The sequence below is a fragment of the Quercus suber genome, unplaced genomic scaffold (genome assembly GCF_002906115.3).
Source record: "Quercus suber isolate HL8 unplaced genomic scaffold, Cork oak 2.0 scaffold_365, whole genome shotgun sequence".
In the NCBI taxonomy this organism is placed as follows: Eukaryota; Viridiplantae; Streptophyta; class Magnoliopsida; order Fagales; family Fagaceae; genus Quercus; species Quercus suber.
The window spans coordinates 158,886-180,824 of NW_027069817.1; the positions used below are offsets into that span (position 1 = coordinate 158,886).

General features: G+C 38.9%; 2 protein-coding genes across 2 annotated transcripts; both read right to left on the bottom strand.

Annotated features, from left to right (window-relative positions):
• Nucleotides 1-3,623: 3,623 nt before the first annotated feature.
• On the bottom strand, nucleotides 3,624-4,553 carry LOC136061938 (uncharacterized). The gene is made up of 2 exons (XM_065760399.1): nucleotides 4,207-4,553; nucleotides 3,624-4,062 (listed from the first exon to the last, which is right to left on the bottom strand). Exons 1-2 carry the CDS (start codon nucleotides 4,551-4,553, stop codon nucleotides 3,624-3,626), a joined length of 786 nt encoding a protein of 261 aa, XP_065616471.1.
• Nucleotides 4,554-4,657: 104 nt separating this feature from the next.
• On the bottom strand, nucleotides 4,658-5,101 carry LOC136061939 (uncharacterized). Its single transcript, XM_065760400.1, has one exon. It carries the CDS (start codon nucleotides 5,099-5,101, stop codon nucleotides 4,658-4,660), a length of 444 nt encoding a protein of 147 aa, XP_065616472.1.
• Between the last annotated feature and the right edge of the window lie 16,838 nt (nucleotides 5,102-21,939).

The following is a 21,939-nucleotide window of genomic DNA, read 5'->3' on the forward strand; positions in this document are numbered from 1 at the left end:
ACAATTTAGGTTTGACCCATCACGATGTGAACTGGGTATATAACCTCAATCATTTAAAGGATCAGGGATATTACCTTAAGTTTAGGTACCCTGCAGTAAGATTGATCCAGTGCCTCCCTACCTCAAACAAGGGTTTAAAAGACGATTTCCTTATTTTCTCCGGGGAGTGGCATGATGGTTTGCCTTGTCCGACTGAAGAGGGACAACCAGGTGGGATTCCTAGGATGTACGCCCCTTATAAGTCAGGTTAAATTTTTAATTGAAGCTATTCTTATTTCTGACAAAAATTTTCTTTCATGTTTTAATTATTTTGCAGACAAGCGCGCCACTAGACGTAATTTCAGGCTGATCAATAGAGAGAGCCTAGATAGAATCCTACGATCCGAGGTGTATGTGAATCCCTCCGACGGCCAATTAAGAGCAGCACATTTAATACTCAAGTACGACCCCGTTTCAAAAGCCTTTCAGGCTCCCAAGTACGTGATAAAGGCAAAAAATCCTCGGCTCCACCGTATCAGTGTAGCCTTTGAGGGATTCATTGTTCCTGAGGGCACCCCCATTCCTGAAGGTGTGCCCTTCACTGAACCATCGCCTAAGGCCACTCCCTCTATAGGAGCTTCATCATCACGCTCCGTTCCCCAAAAAGTGAGAGAGGGAGAAGAAGAAAAAGAAAAAGAGGCCGAAGAAGAAAAGGAAGAAGAAGAAGAAGACACCTCGGGAGGACTTGTAGAGTTGTCTGATTCTGCCGACGAATTCGAAGTTTTTAACCAACCCCAATCTCCTGAGGTGACCTCTGAGAAAATGGGTATTCAAAGGAGAAGCCAGAGGAGCTTGAAAGACGTAATCGAGGGACAGCCTGGGAGGGTGGTGGAAAAGCAAGTTCAGGTCAACCCCCCAGCTCTCCCTCCTCCGCCTCCTCAGTCACCCCAACCGACCGTGACCGAGCCCACTGATCCAAAGAGGAGGAGAGAGCCAAAGGGTAAAGACGTGATGGACGCAGGGAGGACTCACACTACCCGTGAGGGTGAGGACCAAAGAGCTGCTAAGCAGCAGAAAACAAGCCATGGGTCACAGCAATGGGTGGATAAGACAACCACTCAGTCCTCGAAACCTGAGGCCTGGCTCCCAGCCCCTATGCTCGATGAGAAGCCCCTAAGGGAGGATGCTTCAATCAGGGACTTTAGTGGCGGACTTGGGTGTCGAGTCGCCTCAGCATTAGAGGAAACACTTCTTCTTCCCAAGGACATGGCTGAGCTGAGAGCGATCAAGAGAGACGAGGTCTTTCAAAATACCAAAAGATATTTGGGCATGGTATGACGCTTTTACCGTTACATTTTTACTGTTGTTTGTTTGTTTTTTGTTATACACACATTTTTTTTTTTTGTGTATTTCTAACTCCTTTTTCTCTAGGCCGTTCAAGCCACCTTTAGGCTGGAGGAGATAGCCGAATCCTACCACCAGCAAATAGACGAGGAGAGGAAGAAAAAGATAACAGCTGTGCGCACACTGAATGCTTCTGAGCAAAACATTGTGCAGCTGAAGAAAAAGTTAGCAGCCGAAGAAAGCGCTCGAAAGAGTGCTGACTCAGCTTTGGAGGGGTTCTAAAGGCAGCTTCTGCGTGACGCCAATGCCCAGCTAGCAGCCTCTAAGGAACAGGTGCTAGCTCTGCAGAAACAACTGGAGGAAGTCCAGAAGCTCAAAGATCAGGCTGAAAAAGCCAAAGCCGAGGCTAAAAAAGAAAGAGACGTCGCTGAGCAGCAGGGTTACAATGTGGGTGTCGATGAGACAGAGGACACTTTCCGAGCTGAGGTGCCTGTCGTGTGCCGGGAGTACTGTGCCTTGACCTGGCAAGAGGCTCTCAACCGAGCTGGAGTTGAATCCTCATCAGAGTTGAGCAAAACCTGAAAATATTTATTTCCCCCCAGCTATTCGGGCCTCCACTCCCTCTACTCCACAAGGGGAGGCATCCTCTACTGCTGCTGAGCCACCTAAGGAAGTTCAAACTCAGGCTCATCCCTCGCTCAATCAGCAAGAGCAGCCACAAATGCCTGAAAAAGCAAAGGATCTATCCTCGGCTAAAGAAGTAGCAGGGCCCAAAGACGGAGCGGCCTCTCACACTTTTGAACAGGCCTTAGCCTCAACCACCCTGCCTGCTGAAGAAGCTCCTATGGCGCAGGAAAAGAACGTTCCTCCTGAGGCAGCTGGCAAAGCCCCTCCACCCAAGCTCTAAATAAAGTTAACCAAATAGTTGCTTGTAGTCAAATTCCTTTTAGTGTCCTTTTCATCTCGTTTTTCCTTCTTTATTTTTTTAATCCTTTTAAGGATGTTCCTAGTTGCAATGCGTAGTTCTTTTTGAAAACTTATAAGAGATATTGGGGTTTCGTTTATTACTTATATAATTTCATGTATGATTGCTCTTCATTACTTGCATTTGTTTTATCTACTTTTCTTATGATCTTGGACTGTAAAAAGGATGAAAGTTGACATGATAGGGAAGAATCATAACTTTATACACAATCATTGAGAACTCAAAACAGGCTATAATAGTGACCTCCGCGGCCTTATAAAGGCTCCCTGTAGCATTCATTAGAAAAGTATACATATCTAGGATAGCACTTTTACCTTTCATCCAAAGAGGTATTGACCCCCTTGAAACGCTTTAAGTGATGCTCATAGCATCTACTTCAATATGCATCTCTAGTCACACGAACCCCTTTTAGAAGACATAGATTCCAACTAAGTTTGATGTTTAAATAGTTTGTTTGTGGTCCGAGGACCTGACATGATTTAGCTTCTGTTTAATACTTCTATTCGTAGTGTAATAATTTCCACTAAGTTGTGGTCCGAGGACCTGACATGACTTAGCTTCTGTTTAATACTTCCATTCGTAGTGTACTAATTTCCACTAAGTTGTGGTCCGAAGACCTGACATGACTTAGCTTCTGTTTAATACTTCCATTCGTAGTGCACTAATTTCCACTAAGTTGTGGTCCGAGGACCTGACATGACTTAGCTTCTGTTTAATACTTCCATTCGTTTCAGAAGCACATATTGCAAGAGCAAGATAAATTATAAAGGAAAGTAAAACACAACTTGTTAATAATAATACCTTCTCAGGTTGCTTACATTCCAGGGATGGAGTATAGTTTTTTCATCTAAATCTTCTAAATAGTAAGCCCCTATCCCTGCTACAGATGTAATACGATATGGCCCTTCCCAATTGGGCCCCAACTTTCCCCAGGCTGGGTTCTTGGTATTTTCCAAGACCTTCCTCAACACCAAGTCTCCCGGAGCTAATGGCCTTAGTCTGACGTTTGCATCATAGCCCTGCTTCAGCTTGTGCTGGTAGTACGCTAATTGAACCATAGCTTTCTCTCGTCGCTCATCTATTAAGTCTAGACTTTTCCTNCCGGATTCACTCCTGGGGCTTCATAGGCGCTCCATGCAAACACATCAACGTTTCTCCTAAGAACCTCAATCAACTGCTCTTTCTCTGACAAAGGCAACTGAGCCCCGACCTGAAAGTACTTCTCTGGATCATCACCAACGCTCACCCTTTCCAAATTTTCACACCTCATCTCCTCTGTGGACGCGCCGAACTGGGCTTCCCGACCCCTTGATTGCTATAAATCATCCTCGGCTGCAGCCGAAGTACTTGTCTCTGGCCGATGTTGAATGGCCATTATCATACACTGCCTAACCATGGTCTGATTTTCTAAAATTTCTGAAACCTCGCCTCCCGAGGGATACTTCACTTTCTGATGAAGAGTGGAAGAAACAGCCCCCAAAGCATGCAACCAGGGTTTTCCCAAAATAGCCGTATACGGAGAAAAAGCATCCACCATGATAAAATCCACCTTCACCATATCTGAGCCAGTCTGCACAGGTAGTCTAACCATTCCCAACGGAGCGACCGATTTGCCCTCGAAACCCACTAGAGGGGAACTATACGTTGCTAGATCCTCAGGTTTCAAATTCAACCCCCTGAATAAATCGGGGTACATTACCTCAGCGGCACTTCCATCATCAACCTTCACCCTCCTCACGTCATACCCTCCGATCCTAATCGTAACCACCAAAGCATCATCATGCGGTTGTATGGTTCCTCTCTTATCCTATTCTGAGAAACCTAACACCAACGAGGTGCCCGGTCTAGCCTTCTTCAGCCTCGAACTGGAGCCCTCCTCTGAGCACTAAGACACAGACATTACCCTGGAAGGGCAAGATTCAGTTCTCCCCGGGGCAGCAAATATAACGTTTATCGTGCCCAGAGGAGGTCCCCTTGAAGCATCCCCCTGAAACGCCGAGCCTGCCTGGCCTCCTCGACCATCGGAGTGATGCAGAAGATGGGTCAACTTCCCCTCTTGCACCAGCTGCTCCAAATGATCCCACAGATTTTTACAATCTTTGGTGATATGCCCATGGTCTTGGTGGTACTGGCAATAAAGGTTCCGATTACGCTTCGCAGGATCCCCTGCCATCTTATTGGGCCACCTAAAGAACGACTCGTCCTTTATCTTCTCCAGAACTCGCTGCACTGGTTCTCGGAACATGGCGCTAACCACCTGGGAGTTGGCAGACCCTGACTGCCCCCCAAAGTCCCTCCGAGGTCAGTTGTTATTATACCGGTCCGGCCTAAAATTCCTCCTCTCCTGAGTTATTGCTTTAGACTTTCCTCTGCCTGCATCTGATCTTCCTCTACTCTTCTATATTTGTCTATCTGATCCATAAGCTGACGTACACTAGTAACAGGCTTGCCAGTCAGAGACTTCCTCAGACCGTGCTCGGTTGGAAGACCTTTCTTAAAGGTGTTCATAGCCACGTCGTCGTGAGCCTTATCTACCTCGTTGAACATTTCCCAGTATCTGTCCGAGTAGGCCTTTAGGGTTTCTCCCTCCTGCATAGACATGGATAGTAGCGACCCCAAGGGTTGAACAACCCTCCTACATGTAATAAAATAGGCACCAAAGGCCTGGGTGAGCTTCTCAAAAGAGTCAATAGAATTAGTTCTTAAGCCATTAAACCATCTCATTGCCACTGGGCCTAAGCTAGACGGGAAAACCTTGCACATTAAGGCCTCATCCCTGACATGAATAGCCATTCTTTGGCTGTAGTGGCTAACATGTTCTACTGGGTCTGTTCGACCATTATAAATGGTGAACACAGGCTGGTGGAATCGCCGAGGAAGACTAGCGTCCTCAATATGTCGCGTGAAGGGCGACTTAGAGACCTGATTCAGAGCCTTGTTCAAGGCATCATTCCCCTGACCCTGGCGAGTCGGACTCTTATTTCTTCACCCACGGTGGTACTCCTCCTCACACGAAAAGGTTCACTGGGTGGAGTTCTCGATCTTCGCCTATAACTGGTGTCATCTGACTCAGAGGAGTGCCCAAATTATGAGTCTTACGCCTTCGTCGCTCATATCGCAATTCCCTCTCCAACTTTTTAATCTTACGACTGCAAATTTCCTCCGCTCCTTACAGGGGAAGCATGGCCTTTCCCCCGAGAGGGCTTCTATCTGTATGGGTTGTTCGGGTACTCCCCTCATGATCCCCCCCCGTGTTCGTGATCTCCAACGGATTACTGTGCTGAGAGCCCCTAGACTCTGCCTAGTGCTGATTAGCATCCACCTGTTGCGGCCCGTCAATGGTTGCTGCGATGCTCCCTCTCCATCTGCGAGTATCACACCTGCCTTTCCTTCTCAACAGATCAAGTTCTCCCCACAACGGCGCCAATTGTAGGGACTCAATTTGGATTGGAACCCTAGAGTATGAATGGGGTTTTCAGCCCAACAAGCCCAAACAATAAATTTTTAGAGCATGGGTACAAGAACTAGTACGTTTGATCAGGAAAGGCTATACTCATCAAGTAACAAGGGATATTTTAGGTAAATTGAATGAGAAAAATTCTCCTCGGCTAGCTTTCAGTCCGTCTTCCTTTTTTTTTTTTTTTCTCCTCCCTTTTTTTATGGAAAAATCCCTTTTTATCTCCTTGTTTCTATGTTATATACTCCATTCTCTCCTCCATTTCCATCGTACACGTGTAGTTCTTATCTTTGGAATCCTTTCTGTCCATCCAGCACCCTACCGGAACTTTTGCCTAGTAGCCATAAAGCTGCTTAGTCACTGTTCAGGTATCACCTCCACATTAATGCGGCTAGAGATTAGCTGGAAAGTCATTTAATGTGGAGGTGATGGCTCGGAAGATATTTGCTACCTTCCCGACTCCTCATTAGGTTTATACCAATTTCCAGTTCAGATACAACTTTGCGGAGTCTCCTGAATAAAATGAAAGTTACATTCACCTCGGACTTTGGTGTCCTCGGACGTGCGTTATGCCGCTATATACAATATCCACTCCTTTCTCCTATACTATCCCTTTAACAAAATTTTTTAAGCTATCCTCGGATAACTAAGCGTCCTCGGATTGGGCCGTTGGGCCCCGAGCCCACTTCTGAGGAGTCTTACATCTGTTTAACTAACAGACCCCACAATTGTTATATTTTTTAATTTTACTTTTTTTCTTCTCATCTTATTTTTTTTCAATATTGAAATTCAACCACATCCTCCTTATCATTAAATTATTTATATTTTCTCTCCCTTTTTGGTTTAAAAAAAATAAAAAATATTTTACTTAAATTCAAATTAAAAAATTGTCCTTATCAAATTGTACTCATTTTTTTTTTAAACATTACACTTGTCTAACCTTTCTCATTTCCTTCTACATATTTCATCTCCCTAAACCTTCTATCTTAATATCATTCTTCCTTTCTCCCTTATTTTCCTTTATTTTGTTTCTTTTTAATATATCCTCTTAGTATAAATTTGTAATTCACTCTTCCATTCTTTGCATAATCTTTCCTCACAAAAAAGGTTATTTCCCTCGCTTTCTCACTTAATTTTTTGGTGAATTTTTTTTATTTTAATTTCTTGCATCTCTACTTTAGCTTGATAAAGTTTTGTGTTTTTTAGAACTCTATTTTAGGTTGATGCAATTTAGTTTTGTGTTTTATGGTTTTTTTTTTTTTTTTTTGTTCACTTTGATTGTTAAATGTTATCCTATTGCATTATAAAGAATTAAAGGCAGTATATAAGACTATAATATTATTATATTAAGGGTTTGTTTGGGATCTACTTATTTTACTGAAACTGAAAATTTTTTGTTAAAGCACCGTAGATAAATGTAAAAGTTAGCTGAAATAGTATAGTGGGACTCATTAATAGTACCAAAAAGTGCAGTGGGGCCCATGAATAGTAACAAAAATAAGCTGAATATAGTAAAAAATTAAACATATAATATTTTGCTTAAATTCAATAAATAAAATTGTCCTCATAAAGTGGAGTAATGCTAGGGAAACACTCATTCTCACACCCAATGCATCAAAGGAAAAATGGAATACAAAAGAAATGCCAATTTAGAAACACTAAATAAAAAAATAAAAAAAAGTTAATGAGGATATCTAACCAAATGTAACATAAAGAAACTAATAATGCATATTTAATGTGTTAGGTTCTAAAGATTTAGGATTTTATGTATTTAGAACTCTAATTTGTATTGTTGGCAAACCATGATCAAAACAGGTTGTTTAGTCTTGTTTAGGCTTGCTCAAAGTTGGGTTTTTCATGTAAAGTTGGAATCGAGTGGCTGCAGATGCATTGGTGCATTTCGGCCTAGCTCGATCGATCGAAGGAAAGACTCGATCAATCGAATCTCGGGCAGAATGTTTTTCTGCAGAATATTCCAGCTCAGCCCTAACTCATTAAACATTTTGGGTTTTCTGTTTTTACCCTAGGTATATAAAGAAAAACCCTAGCCACGTTTTTAGAGTTGCTCCAGTTGAGTTGTTGCTCATACTTTGCTATTTTGTGTAAATCTTTTGTGAGATCTAGAGGAGCTTTCCTTTACACAAAACTTAGGGTTTTCAAGGTAGAGATTATTTCAACATTTTGATGATCAACTTGGTTGCTACCATTGAAGTTTAAAGATTATCAAGCGTGTGTGCTTGTAGCTGATTGGAGAATCCAAGAAAGAAGGAGTCCGTGGATTCGGAGCTTGCACATGGTCGTGTCAGTAAGTTCTACTGGTGTGTAGCATTAGGAAGTCAAGCGGGGAGCTTGTAAGTCCTTTTGTATGAACTTCGATTCTTTCGCATAGTGGATTCAGGTTTACCTTGAGGATAGCTAGGTCAAATCCTCACCAGGTTTTTACCGTATAGTTTTTTGGGTCATCATATCATTGTGTCTTTTATATTTCTGTTGCTTTATACCTTTGATATGATTATGTGTTTGTGATAACCTAGAATTGCTGAAATTGTTTAAGTTAATCACTTGGCTAATTAACTAGGTTAATCCGGTTGTTTTAAGGGGTCTAAAACCGTTCAAGTGGTATCAGAGTGGGTAGCTCTTTTGTTAGAGATTTTTTGATCTCGGAGCTGATCCTTGACCCCTGTTGTCATGGATTCTTGGAAAATCATCTTGCTTATATATCAACTTGTCTACTTATTGTCTTTGCATCTTGTTGACTTTGTTAAAACTTTCCATGAGTATCTTTGCCTAATCACATGTGATAAGAACTATTTGCTATACTGCTTTAACCGCCTTAAAAGCACGTGATTCTTGTCTTTGGTATTTGGATAATGGTTGTTCCAGGTATATGATAGGAAACAAAGGGTTATTCAAAACTCTCTTTGAAGGAAAGATTGGGACAGTCACTTTTGGAAATGGAAGCAAATCTGTGATTAGAGGCATTGGAACTGTGGACATTCTAGGACTGCCAGTGTTTGAAGATGTTTGGTATGTTGATGGACTGAAGGCAAATTTACTTAGCATAAGCCAGATTTGCGACAACGGATTAAATGTTCTTTTCACCAAGCATGAATGTGAGATACTTGATGAAGGAGTTGACTATATGTATGGTGATAAGAACTATTTGCTATACTGCTTTAACCGCCTTAAAGGCACGTGATTCTTGTCTTTGGTATTTGGATAGTGGTTGTTCCAAGTATATGATAGGAAACAAAGGGTTATTCAAAACTCTCTTTGAAGGAAAGATTGGGACAGTCACTTTTGGAGATAGAAGCAAATCTGTGATCAGAGGCATTGGAACTGTGGACATTCTAGGACTGCCAGTGTTTGAAGATGTTTGGTATGTTGATGGACTGAAGGCAAATTTACTTAGCATAAGCCAGATTTGCGACAACGGATTAAATGTTCTTTTCACCAAGCATGAATGTGAGATACTTGATGAAGGAGGTGACTATATGTGTGTTGGTATAAGGATAGCTAACAACTGTTATGGAATAACACCAAGTGTGAACAACAAGTGCTTTAGTGCAAAGATTGATCAAGTTGATTTGTGGCATCAACATTTGGGACATGCCAGTCATAAGCAAATTCAAGGCCCTACTATTGAAATTTGTAGCTACAATTGTTGCATCATCCCAATCCACAAGTGCTTCCTTCGGCTTAATCCAGCCAACTTCAATAGCTTGCCATACCTGTTCACCTAGAGCCTGCAAGAACACTTTCATACGAACTTTCCAGTACGCATAATTAGTTCCATCAAATAAAGGAGCTATAAATAAAGATTGTCCTCTATCCATGACAACAGGGGTCAATGGATCACACTCAGGAAATTAATCCAATCAGAGTGAACCCGCTCTGATACCACTTGTTGGGAAATTTAGACCCCGGTTGATAGAATTAACAAGTTTTAAACCCAAGTTGTTAATTAGATTTATTATGAATAAACCTTGTTAAAACAAACAAACATCAATATCATGTCAATAATGAATGCAACGGAAAAGTAAATAAGACAATATATGATGACCCAGGAAAACCAATGAAACCAACCAGTTTCACAGTAAAAAACCTGGGGGGAAACCTTCCCGAAAAGCAATCCACTATAGAAAAGAGAAGTTTCAGATCTAGTAAAAACATTTGTCCCTAGACTCTACAATCCCCGTAGATGAACTCACAGCAGAAACCTTCTACCGCTTCAGAACCTCTAAACTCTTCAATATATGAACGCCACCCTTTTTGTTGCACGGATCCCAATACGTGACTCACTCACCAACTTAAGAAAGAAGAATGTTGGCTGCAAAGTTCTTCACTTCATCAACAATGAAGATCAAGAAGCACTTGGTTACAAAACCCTAAGGCGCAAAAACGCAGTAGCTTCTTTCAGAGAGAATAAGGCATCAATCACCTTTTTGCATATGTTCTCCTTGTATTCTCTTATGTGACGGCCTTTAAAATAAGCCTTATATAAGTCTAGGGTTGTGAGAAAAGAAACCCTACTCAAATACATAAACCTGGCCCAAAAATCAAAAAGCTGAAAATTCTGATTTTCCGTAACCTCGATCGATCGAGAGGTGTCGAGAGGTGTCGAGGTTTAATGAATCTCAACAGATAGCAGCTATCGAGGAGGTGTCGAGAAGGTGTCGAGGAGACAGAAACTTTCTTGATCGATCGACCAGCTATCGAGAAGCTATCGAGATTGTGATAAGAATCAGCTGAAGAGCTCGACAGATAGCCAGGTGTCGAGGTAGCTATCGAGCAGGTGTCAAGCTTTAAAAATCTTGCACTTCAGCTTGCTTTCTCTTGGACAGACTTGATGACTTCAACACTTGACCTTGAAACATTGTTTCTTGAAGTATTAAACACACCTAAAACTACCCAATTACAAGTAGAGTGCGTTTTGTCAAAGGATTAGCCAATTTACATAACTAAGTGACATATGTTCTTAATCAAGTTAAAACATATATGTCCTAACATTGTAGAATCTCTTCAGTCCTATGAGTCTGACCTACCCAAAGTGAACAACTCCAAATCAATAGCTCTTAAGTCAGTTGATGATGTTGATGCTGGTGGATTTGATGATAAGCTCTCTGCTACAAAGATTGCATACCTTGCCAAGAACTTTAGAAACTTTCTTAGGAATAACAATAGAAAGTCAAGAGGTACAAACACTGTTGAACCTAGAAACTTTAGGAAGAATGATCCCACTAAAGTTAATAATTTTGAAAAACCTAGAGAAAAAGTTGGTCAATCTTCAAACAATCCTTTGGGCGCTCAGTGTTTTGGTTGTCAAGGGTATGGTCATGTGAAATCTAAATGTCCTACATTCTTGAGATCTAAAGGTAAAGTTATGGCTGTAACCCTTAGTGATAATGAGGTTTCTGATGATGAGTCTGAATGTGACGAAGATGGAAACTTCATTGCTTTTACTGCTACTACTATAGTAAATGAAAGCATATCTGTTGAAGAGAACCCTTCTGATGGGGAACTCTCTGAGGATGCAGATCTTCAAGAGGCGTACAATAAACTTTGCAAACTTGCTACAAAGGATGCTATGAATGTTAAACTTGGCCTGAAGAAAATTGAATCTCTTGAGCTTGAAAAGAAGAATTTGCTTGTTAGCTTGTTTGATGCTAATGATCTTTTGAACAATGTTAAATCTGAGAACATGCTCTTGCTTGATAAAGTTAAAACTTTGGAACATGATTTATCTGTTGCTAGATCTGCTAGTTCTAAACTTGATCACATGTTGAATGTTCAAAAGTATCCTTCTGATAAATCTAGTTTAGGATATGTTGAAAGCATCTTTGATTCTGCACCACATTCCACAAACTTTGTTCCTCCATCTTCTTCTGAACCTTTTGCGAGTGAGGTTGTGAGTAAAACTGTTAAGCCCCCTGTGAGTGAGGTTGTTAAACCCATAGAAGCTTCATCACCTAGGAAGATTAGGGTTGATCTAGGAGAGTCTAAACCTAAGGATTCTACCCATTCTAAGGACAAGATACATGGTAAAGCTGCTTGGGTTTGTCACTATTGTGGAAAGTCTGGACACATTCGTCCTAAATGTTACAAGTTTCAAGCTACTAAAAGAGCAAACAAACCAAAGGTGCCTGTGCCTCAAGCACAAGATCCTATGGCACTCATTGGTGAATTGGTAAAGGCGTTGAACCTTTATTCCAATCTTGGAGTTGGAAATCATGCGAATGTGAATAAGAACTCCAATGCTCATAGTGCATCTAAAAGGTTTTGGATGCAAAAGACTCGACCTAATTGAGTCTTTCTGACATGGTCCTTGTGCTTCATTACTCATTCCTCTGTGACCATTGTTATTTAGTTTTTGTGTTTTTCTTTATTCTAGGACTTGCATTGCATTACATTCATGCATTTCATTCTAGGATTTATTTGTTTTCTTTTATAATAATAATAAAAAAGGGGGGGGGGGAAGAAAAGCAAAATATGTTAAGCACTATGTTTCTTGGTTTTTGAAAACAAGATTGGTCAATTTATTTACACATAATATGTCTTATGTACCTTGTTTAGCGTTGATGAGCTTATTTATTGCACTTGACTAATTGAAGCTTTGTAGTGCATGTTGTGTAGGAAAGATGTTTATGGTTTTTGATCACTTTGTCTTAATCTTGAAGTCACTTGTTATTTGACTGTCGGACTTGATCCTTTTGAGAAATGCATAAATAACCATCTCACCACTGTTCATTAGCCAATCATGAACACCTTAATGCATATCATAAGATTCTGTACTCAAGAAAGTGTAGTACATGCACAAAAAGAACATAAGGTGGTGTCTTAGCTTAATTACTTAATGCTTAAAATTGGTGTGTACTATTAGATTTGATGCCATCTCACATAATTATGAGGCAAAAATACAAGAAACTTACATGATTGCAAGCTTTTATTCTAGGAGATGTGGGAGTTATAGGATGTAATCCTTTAGGTGATAGTCTCTTTTAAATTCTGTGTGATGAATTTTGTAGACTTTGTGATTGATTTCTATTCACATATCACCTCACATGTATCTCAAGTTTTGCTAGTTTGCACACACTACACAAGTTACTCTTTGCTAAACACTGTACATGTTATTGTGTGTGTTTTTGGTCTGACCAACCAAGTTTGAAAAATACCTTGAGCATTATGCAAAACATTTTTTTTGCTTGTGAATTTAAAGGAAGAACTGGCTGAAACTTTACCTTCGAGAAACTGGGATCCAAATTTGGGTTTTTGAAAAAGCATTCCATTTCATCTCATACTCATGCATTGTGTTTCATTGATTTTAATGCTTTGAGGAGTTATTTTCAAAAATTGGTTTGAGTTTTTCAAAACTGGATTTTTTTCTCAAAATACTGTGATCCGCTGCCTATTTCGATCGATCCATTCTGTTTTTCGATCGATCGAAAATATTTAAAATCCTTTTTAAAACTTTCGGAGTGATTCGATCGATCGGATGTAATTTTCGATCAATCGAAAGTCGTGAATCAGGTTTTTTTTAAACAAAACTCTTTGACTGATTCCACTACTTTTTCAAAAGTTTTTTTCAAACTTTCTTTTCTTTCTCCTACTAGGGAAGGATCTACAACGATTTTTTGTCGTTTTCCTCCAAAATTTTTGCAAGAATTCTCTTTCCTCAAGCCGGTATGTCTCTTTTGCCCCTCATTTTTGAGTTTATTTGCATTTTTCATGCATTTTATCTCATAATTTCGGACCTCTTTCTTTTTGGGATTTTTGATGTTTCAAGCCCAATTTTGTGAAATTGATCAATGGGTTTTTATGGGGACAAGCTATAAACATGTTCTTGATAGTTTAATTTGATCAATTTTGGGTTTTGTGGAAAATTAAAAATTCAAAGGTTTATATTTGTTCCGAATTGGGGATTTTGTTCAATTAGGTTGAATTTGATAAAATTGGCTTGTTGATTATATGTAATTAGGCATTATCATCTATGGATTGTATTTTGTAATGCTTAATTCATCAATGTGCTTCAAAATTTAACAAGTGGTTTTCAAATTTTTGGGGGTTTTTGGTTAGAAACTCTATGCTCGAGCCAATTTTGTGAAATTGAACTTAAAATTGAACATTGTTTACTGCATTAGTACATGCATCATGTCATTTTAACTGTTCATGCATCATATAGTTTTTCTTCTATTTTTTTAGTGCTAACTTGTAGTCTGCCCTTGGTTTTTATCTGTTTCTCTTTTGGTTTTCTCTTGTGTCTCTGTCCTTTCCTTAGCATCATGGCTAGGAAAACTATGGCTCGTAGGTCTGTCCCTTCACCTACTCCTTCCCCCCCGTCCTTTGACCGTGAGAAATTTTCGAGTGAGAAAAACCAAGAGATCTTTGAGAAGCTGAACCTTAAGCGTAAGATTTGGTCTGAGCGTTCTGTCATTCTAGATGAGTTGGATCCTGCCATTAGGGCAAACTTAGAGCGTAGGGGCTGGCTTCCCTTGGTGGATATTTCTAATCCTCCTCCACCTGCTACCTTAATTCGAGAGTTCTACTCGAACATCTCGATCCGCGTCTATGATTCCAACACTTTGGTAAAGAGTTGGATACGAGGCGTAGAGTACACCATTACTCCTACAGTAGTGGCTGATGCTCTAGGGGTACCTTTGGTCCAACACCCTGTCTACCCTTATGATGAGTCTCCACTTTTGAGTGATGTCATGTCTTACATCACTGGGTCATCTATCCAGTGGGATTCTAATCCTAGGATCACCACTGCTGAGCTTTCTAAGCTACACTATCTTTTCTTTAGGATAGCGTGTCACTGCTTTTGGCCCATCTCTCATCTGCACACTATTCCTCTCGAGAGGTGTGTATTTTTGTACGCTTTAGTTACTGATGCTCCTATCAGTTTTTCCCATTTGTTCCTTCGTTCTTTGAACAAAGTGTATAGGAGTTCATCTTCTTCTCATGCCTTAGTTCATCCTATTTTTATTCATAGGATTCTTCTTTATCTTGATCTTCGTGGTTTCCCCTCCTCTGAGCCTGTGCATGTCATTGGTCCTATAGGTGCGTCTTTTCTTAGATAGAGGGCTGCTCACCTTCGAGCTGGCTCTAAACACCCTAGGTCTACACCTTCTGGGTCCGCACCTCCTCCCTCTTCTTCTACAGGTCCTTCTAGTGAGGATGTTCCTAATCCTGATACTGCTGTTGCTGCTGCTGTTCCTCCACCTCCATCGGATGATTTTGATATCCGTCGTACTTTGGAGACTGTCATGACCGTTCAGGCGGCTCATGGTCAGATTTTGGTGGACTTGCTTGATGAGATCTGTGCGTTGCGAGCTGATCTGGCACATCTTTGGTCTCCCTCACCACCTCCTTTTAATGATGGATTGTGATTGCCCTTTGGCATTCCGTCACAAAAAGGGGGAGTAGTGTTTGTAGAGGAGTTTTGTAGTTAGGGAGAGTTTTTGTTGTTTTGAGGAGCTTGTGGAGCTGTTAGATTGTATTTAGGCGCTTCACCTTGTATATCATTTTTTTTTTTTGATATTCATGTTAGGGGGAGTAACACTGATTGATATACATGTTGTCTTTGTGATTCTTGTTGCTTTGGATTCACTGTTTATTGATTTATATTCTATGAGTTATTCATTTGATATATGTTTTTATTGTGTGTTGTGTGAATCATACAAGAATGTTATACCTGTTTATATACTATTTTCTGTCACACATGCGTTTGCTGAGTATTTCAGGAATAAACAGGTTGATTCAATTGAGCTGCTATCTACACTTGCAACTGATGGATAGTAGTTAGGATTGAATTTTGGTTTATGAGCATTATTTTGTAAAGGGCTTTTTAAATTGTAAACTTTGAGCTTAGTGTTTGTGTTTTGTCACGAATTGCCAAAGGGGGGGTTTGTTAGGTTCTAAAGATTTAGGATTTTATGTATTTAGAACTCTAATTTGTATTGTTGGCAAACCATGATCAAAACAGGTTGTTTAGTCTTGTTTAGGCTTGCTCAAAGTTGGGTCTTTCATGTAAAGTTGGAATCAAGTGGCTGCAGATGCATTGGTGCATTTCGGCCTGGCTCGATCGATCGAAGGAAAGACTCGATCGATCAAATCTCGGGCAGAATGTTTTTCTGCAGATTATTCCAACTCAACCCTAACTCATTAAACATTTTGGGTTTTCTATTTTTACCCTAGGTATATAAAGAAAAACCCTAGCCACGTTTTTAGAGTTGCTCCAGTTGAGTTGTTACTCATACTTTGCTGTTTTGTGTAAATCTCTTGTGAGATCTAGAGGAGCTTTCCTTTACACAAAGCTTAAGGTTTTCAAGATAGAGATTACTTCAACATCTTGATGATCAACTCAGTTGCTACCATTGAAGTTTAAAGATTATCAAGCGTGGGTGCTTGTAGCTGATTGGAGAATCCAAGAAAGAAGGAGTCCGTGGATTCGGAACTTGCACGTGGTCGTGTCAGTAAGTTCTACTGGTGGATAGCATTAGGAAGTCAAGCGAGGAGCTTGTAAGTCCTTTTGTATGAACTTCGATTCTTTCGCATAGTGGATTCAGGTTTACCTTGAGGATAGCTAGGTCAAATCCTCCCCAGGTTTTTACCGTGTAGTTTCCTGGGTCATCATATCATTGTGTCTTTTTCCGCTACTTTATACTTTTGATATGATTGTGTGTTTGTGATAACCTAAAATTGCTGAAATTGACTAAGTTAATCACTTGGCTAATTAACTAGGTTAATCTAGTTGTTTTAAGGGGTCTAAAACCGTTCACATTGTTTGTAAAGAAGTTGAAGAGTGTGTGTAATTTATAGGGAAGCTTGTATGAAGGAAGAGAGCTTCTAAGTGAGTCAGGGTCTTGGCTTTCAAGTTTCATGTACGCATAGGGGAGGAGAAAGAGAGTTTGTAAGTAGTTTACAGTCTGGGCTTTCATCTACACATGGGAAAGTATCATGCTTATGTCATAATATGTAAGAGAATAAGTGGGCTTGGGCTTTTCATAAAATTTGGTTTAATTTTCAACGACAGCCCATCTTTTAGATAATAGTAAAAAAAAGTTAACATGATTTTTTAGTAATAGTAAAAACAACTTAATGAGAAGAGGTTAAAAAGGCTAAATGAAATATTAGCATGTCACATGGTAGGAGCTCATGCATTCTCACATGAGGTCTCTACTTTTATATATATATATATATATATTGATGGTGATTATAATAAATATCTTCATAACTTTTTTTATATAAGACTTATGTAATAAAATTTATAATACTTCTAACATAGCTTCATTTTTTGGCTGCATAAGGAGGGAATAACTTATATGTAATTTCTACTGATAACTTGGCCATTATGTAACTTCTAGTCTCTCAAAACAAAAATGATATATTTTTTTTTCATTTCTAAATGGTGATATTTGCTTAGATTGAAATGCCTTGGATGCCAGTTGAGTCAACAGAGAGGTGTGCCAAAGCAATTGTGAACAGCACTTGCGAAGGAGACATGTAGTTGACTAAGCCATCTTGGATGAGGGTGGGATTTTGGATGAGGGTCTTATGTCCTGCATTTTTGAGTGGTGTTTACACTCAATGTTAGTCAATTGCCCATGCACTCGTCAAAACAAGGACCGCTAGCTGAAACATTAGTGTTTTATTTAAGCCAATAAATTCTAATCAGAATTAATGGAGAGCTCGCTATGATTTAGATTGGAAGGTTTTATTATTATTTGTGCAAATAAAAACTATATTGTGCTATATAAAGAGATTTATTATTATGTTCAGAGCAGAATTTGTTTTTCTTTTCTTGGGATGAATTTACAGCCCAAAACTAAAATGTCATTATATATTTTATAAATACCTTGACATGAAGTACATAACGTTGTTGGAAGTCATCACACCAAATTAGATGAGTTGATGGCTGTTGACAGTTTTACCATACCAACCAAGATTGACCATATCATTTCACTATAAATTAGATGTGTTATTTAGGATCTGTTTGGTAAGAGATTTCTGTTATGTTCTAAAAGTTTAGAACAATTGGCAAATCGTGATTTAAGTCAAGATTCAAAAACAAGTAAGCTGCAAAAAGAAGATTTTAGAATTTTCCTAGTTCGACTGATCGAGAGATAGGCTCAATCGATCGAAATATGGGTCTGCAGGATTTTTATTTAAGCCCAATTGCTCATTAAGCCCAAAAAGGATTAGGGTTTCAAATCTACTTATTCTAGTATATAAAGGAAACCTTAAGCACGTTTTTAATGAGGCTTTTTAGAGAGAGAAGAGTGTGCCTCTTTTTGTATCTAGAGTTTTGTACCCAAAAGCTCTCTCATATCTTCTACCAGTGTTATTCCTTTAAGAATCTTAAGATCTAGTGTTGTGAAGTTGTTGCCTTCTCTAGGCATCAAAGTTGCTAATGATCTAAACTTTCAAGGGTGGTCTTGGAGTCTCAAACAAAAGAGTTTGTTTTGATAATCATTTGAGTGGAGTCTCAAAGTCACAAGTGTGGGTGCTTGTGTTGCAAAGGTCTAATAGAGAAAGAGTTTGTGGATTCGGAGCTTGCACGTAGTTGTGTCAGTAAATTCTACATGTGGTAGTAATAGGATGTTAGTGGTCTAAGTCTTATTGTAAACTTCGACTCTTTATAGTGGATTTGCTTTTTACCTTGAGGATAACTAGGTTAAATTCTCCCCAAATTTTTTACCAGTTTGGTTTTCTTGGGTCATCATATCGTTGTGTTATTTACTTTTTCGCAATTTTACATGATATGACTTTATTGTTTTAACCTAGATCTGAATAATAAACCTAAGTATTCACTTGGTTTAGGTTAAACAATCTAGTTTACAGGGATCTAAAACCTAACAATTTCTAGTAACATTGTTTTAGTTTTGTGGTACGAGTGAGTAAAAAGTGTGTGGAAATACATGTTGAGGTGTTTAAACAACAGTTTTCGTTGTTTAGACACTGTTACCAAATGGTGCCTAAGTTTTCCATTGAGCATGTTGATTGTGATGAATGTTTAACCTATATCTGAATACGTTAATCATGTTGTATTTTGGAGGAATTTAAAACTTAACAAGATACATAACCAAATACATAATTGATCAATGAGTTGTTGTTTGTTGACAATTATAGTTGTTCGCTAGCTACAATACCAACCGAGATCCACCGTATCCTTTCACTATAAATGCCTTAAACCTAATTGTTCTATTTGGAGTTTGGAATAAAGAATATAAACAACTTTTTTCCTATATATAGGCATCATACTTTTTATTTCCTGCAAAATAATTGCATAAATCTTTTGTTGAAATATATTTTTCCTTTCTAAAATTTAAAAATTAGTAATCTGTTTTTTGAAAATTTTGAAAGAGGTCAATTTTTATTTTGTCTTTCATCCTTTGCTATCCAAATATATGTCAATATAATTGATTCTCTTTAACCCTGATCCCCCACTTCTTTTAATAATATATGGAGTTTAATAAAATTTTGACTACTCCATTTAGTACTAGTTAGGGGGCTCCAAAAAAAATTATTAGGGGGCAGGAAATTTAAGGCTCAAATATGTAACAACATGATGGAGAAGACTCGTTGTTTTGGCAACTTTTCTCTCCTTGGTTTGTTTCCAAGTATTCCCTAACCTGAGTTAGTGCTCTAGGGCTTCTTTCAAATTTTCTTTTTCCTAGATCTGATTTCATCATCTCTTCTTCCTCATCAAACTTTTCCCCAAATCTTTTCTCTTTCGTTTTTCTTTATATTTTCCCTTAAAGAGTTTTCTTTCCCATCCCTTGCTTTGTATATCTGTATCCTTAGTTTTCTTAAAACTGCTTTTCTTAAATCTGACCCTTTCTTAATTTTCCTTTCATCTTATTTCTATGTTAATTTCTCCTCATATTTTTCTTTGCTAAGTGTATTTTCTCTTTAGTGAGTTGGGGGTGCCCCCTCAATGTCCCACTCCAAACAATGTCCCAACAGGATGACTTGGTAGAAGCATTGAGTGCAAAAACAAACAAACTCAAATGCTCTAGGAAATCAGTAAAGTTAAAAGATAGTGAACGAGCTGTTGAAGAATTATATAGCACTGGGCTATTGGGAAAACTTTGGGTTGATAGAACCATCAATAAAAATGTGGTCAAGGCTATAATTTTGAAGGCTTGGAGGACCTCTAAAGGAGTGCAGATAGTAGATCTCAAGGACAACATGTATCTTTTCAAGTTCGCCAGTGAAGGAGACCATAAAAGAACTATGGAGCTAGGGCCTTAGAATATAGAGGGTTATCCTTTTATTCTAAAATGTGGAATCAAAATATGGCAGTTGAAGATATTGATTTTTCAAGTCTTCCTCGTTGGATCCAGGTACATGATCTTCCTATTGAACATATGTCTAATGAAAATGCTAAAGAAATTGGGGCAATGGTTGGTGAGGTTTTGGAAGTTGATTTCACTGGAAATGGGGGTGTATGCATGCGTAAATTTTTGAGAGTCCAGGTTGAACACAAGGTGGAGGATCCTTTACGGAGTGGTTTCTTCCTGGATAGAAGCCCTCAACCTGACCTTTGGATTCAGTTTAAATATGAGAGAATGGCTGATTTTTGTTATAAATGTGGTAGATTGGGGCATTTAAAAGCTAGGTGTCCAACTAGTAATCCCTAATCTGAACACTAATCAAGGCAAGAGCCATACAGATTTGGGCCCTGGATGAAGGCTGAATCCACAAGTAAAAGAAGGACTTCATGGGTGGAGTTCATGGCAGAGTTAGCACAGTCAACAAAGGAAAGTAATGATGGGTAGTTGAACAACTTGAACTCCATGGAAGTGGTAGGAGGAAGGCGCATTATACACGCGCCAAGTGAAGTGGTTTCCGCTGAACAATCAGGAACCTCGAATGACACTATAGAAATCTCTAGAAACCACTGGACAAACTTTGAATATTTATCAGCCATGTTATTCAAAGCAGCTGTCCCTAGGCAATTTCTTTAAACTTCCCACAAGCAACCAACCAGAGACCCAGCTTAGTTACATTAACCAAAACCCTTTAAACAAACATCTTGTCCTTACGGCCTTAGACACAATTACCCCCATGGAAATAAAAAGTCCTAATAAAACTAACCATCCATCCCCATCATAAACCAACCCCCTCAACATATCCCAAGACACCAGTTGTAATATTTCCCATTATCACCAAATCTTTGAACCTAACATAAACAAAAATACCTCTAACCTTGTAATATCCCAAGACCAACAAGTTGGGCACCCACCTAAATCGATTCTAGCAGACCCCACACTCCTTATTAGGCTTTCTAAAGCTCTAAAGCCCAAAGCAACTTATTATCATGGATTGCTTACTATAATAAAGGTGAGCCCCCAAAAAATAGTGAGCCCATCCCTCAATCTGGAAATGAAGTCCAAGTGGGCCAATCCAACACAAAAAAAGAGCAGATGGGCAGAGTCAAGAGAAAATTAGAGCTTAATGAGGATCCGGTTAATAGAAAGGCCATGAAATTAACTAAAGTGGACTTGGGCTTATTAAAATTAAACCAATAGTCTAGTTCAACTAATCTATATATATATATATCTATATCTATAGACGAAGCTGATAGAAAGTGAGTGCCTACAATTAAGGCCGCGTTGACAAATCAGAAAAGTGACGTAACTTTAAAAGGCGATACTTTATGTTGATTTGCAAGAGTAATACCGTTTAACAGTGATGGTGTATATATTAAAAAAAACAAAAAAAAAACATCACAACTAGAAAAGCTCTATCATCTTCTCATCAGATTCTTATTACCATTTTCTCTCTCTTAAAAAAACCCCAGCGACAGAAAAAAAAGGAAGGAGAAAAAACTTGTATATATAATAGACGAAGTTGAGAGAATGTGAGTGCCTACAATTAAGGCCGCGTTGACAAATCAGAAAAGTGACGTCACTTAAAAAAAAGAGAAATGCTATGTCTACAACATTTTTACAACAATTTTACAACAAATCCTAAGTGGCAGGTTGTTACTGGTTATTATTGTTGGGGCAAAAAAGTAATCTTACTATTAGTTTCAAATTTGAACCAATAATAACTAACCACCTATGATTTGTTGTAAAAATGTTGTAAACTTGTTGTAGACGTAACATCTCTCTAAAAAAAAAAGGCGATACTTTGTGTTGATTTGCAAGGGTTCACCGTTTAACGGTGA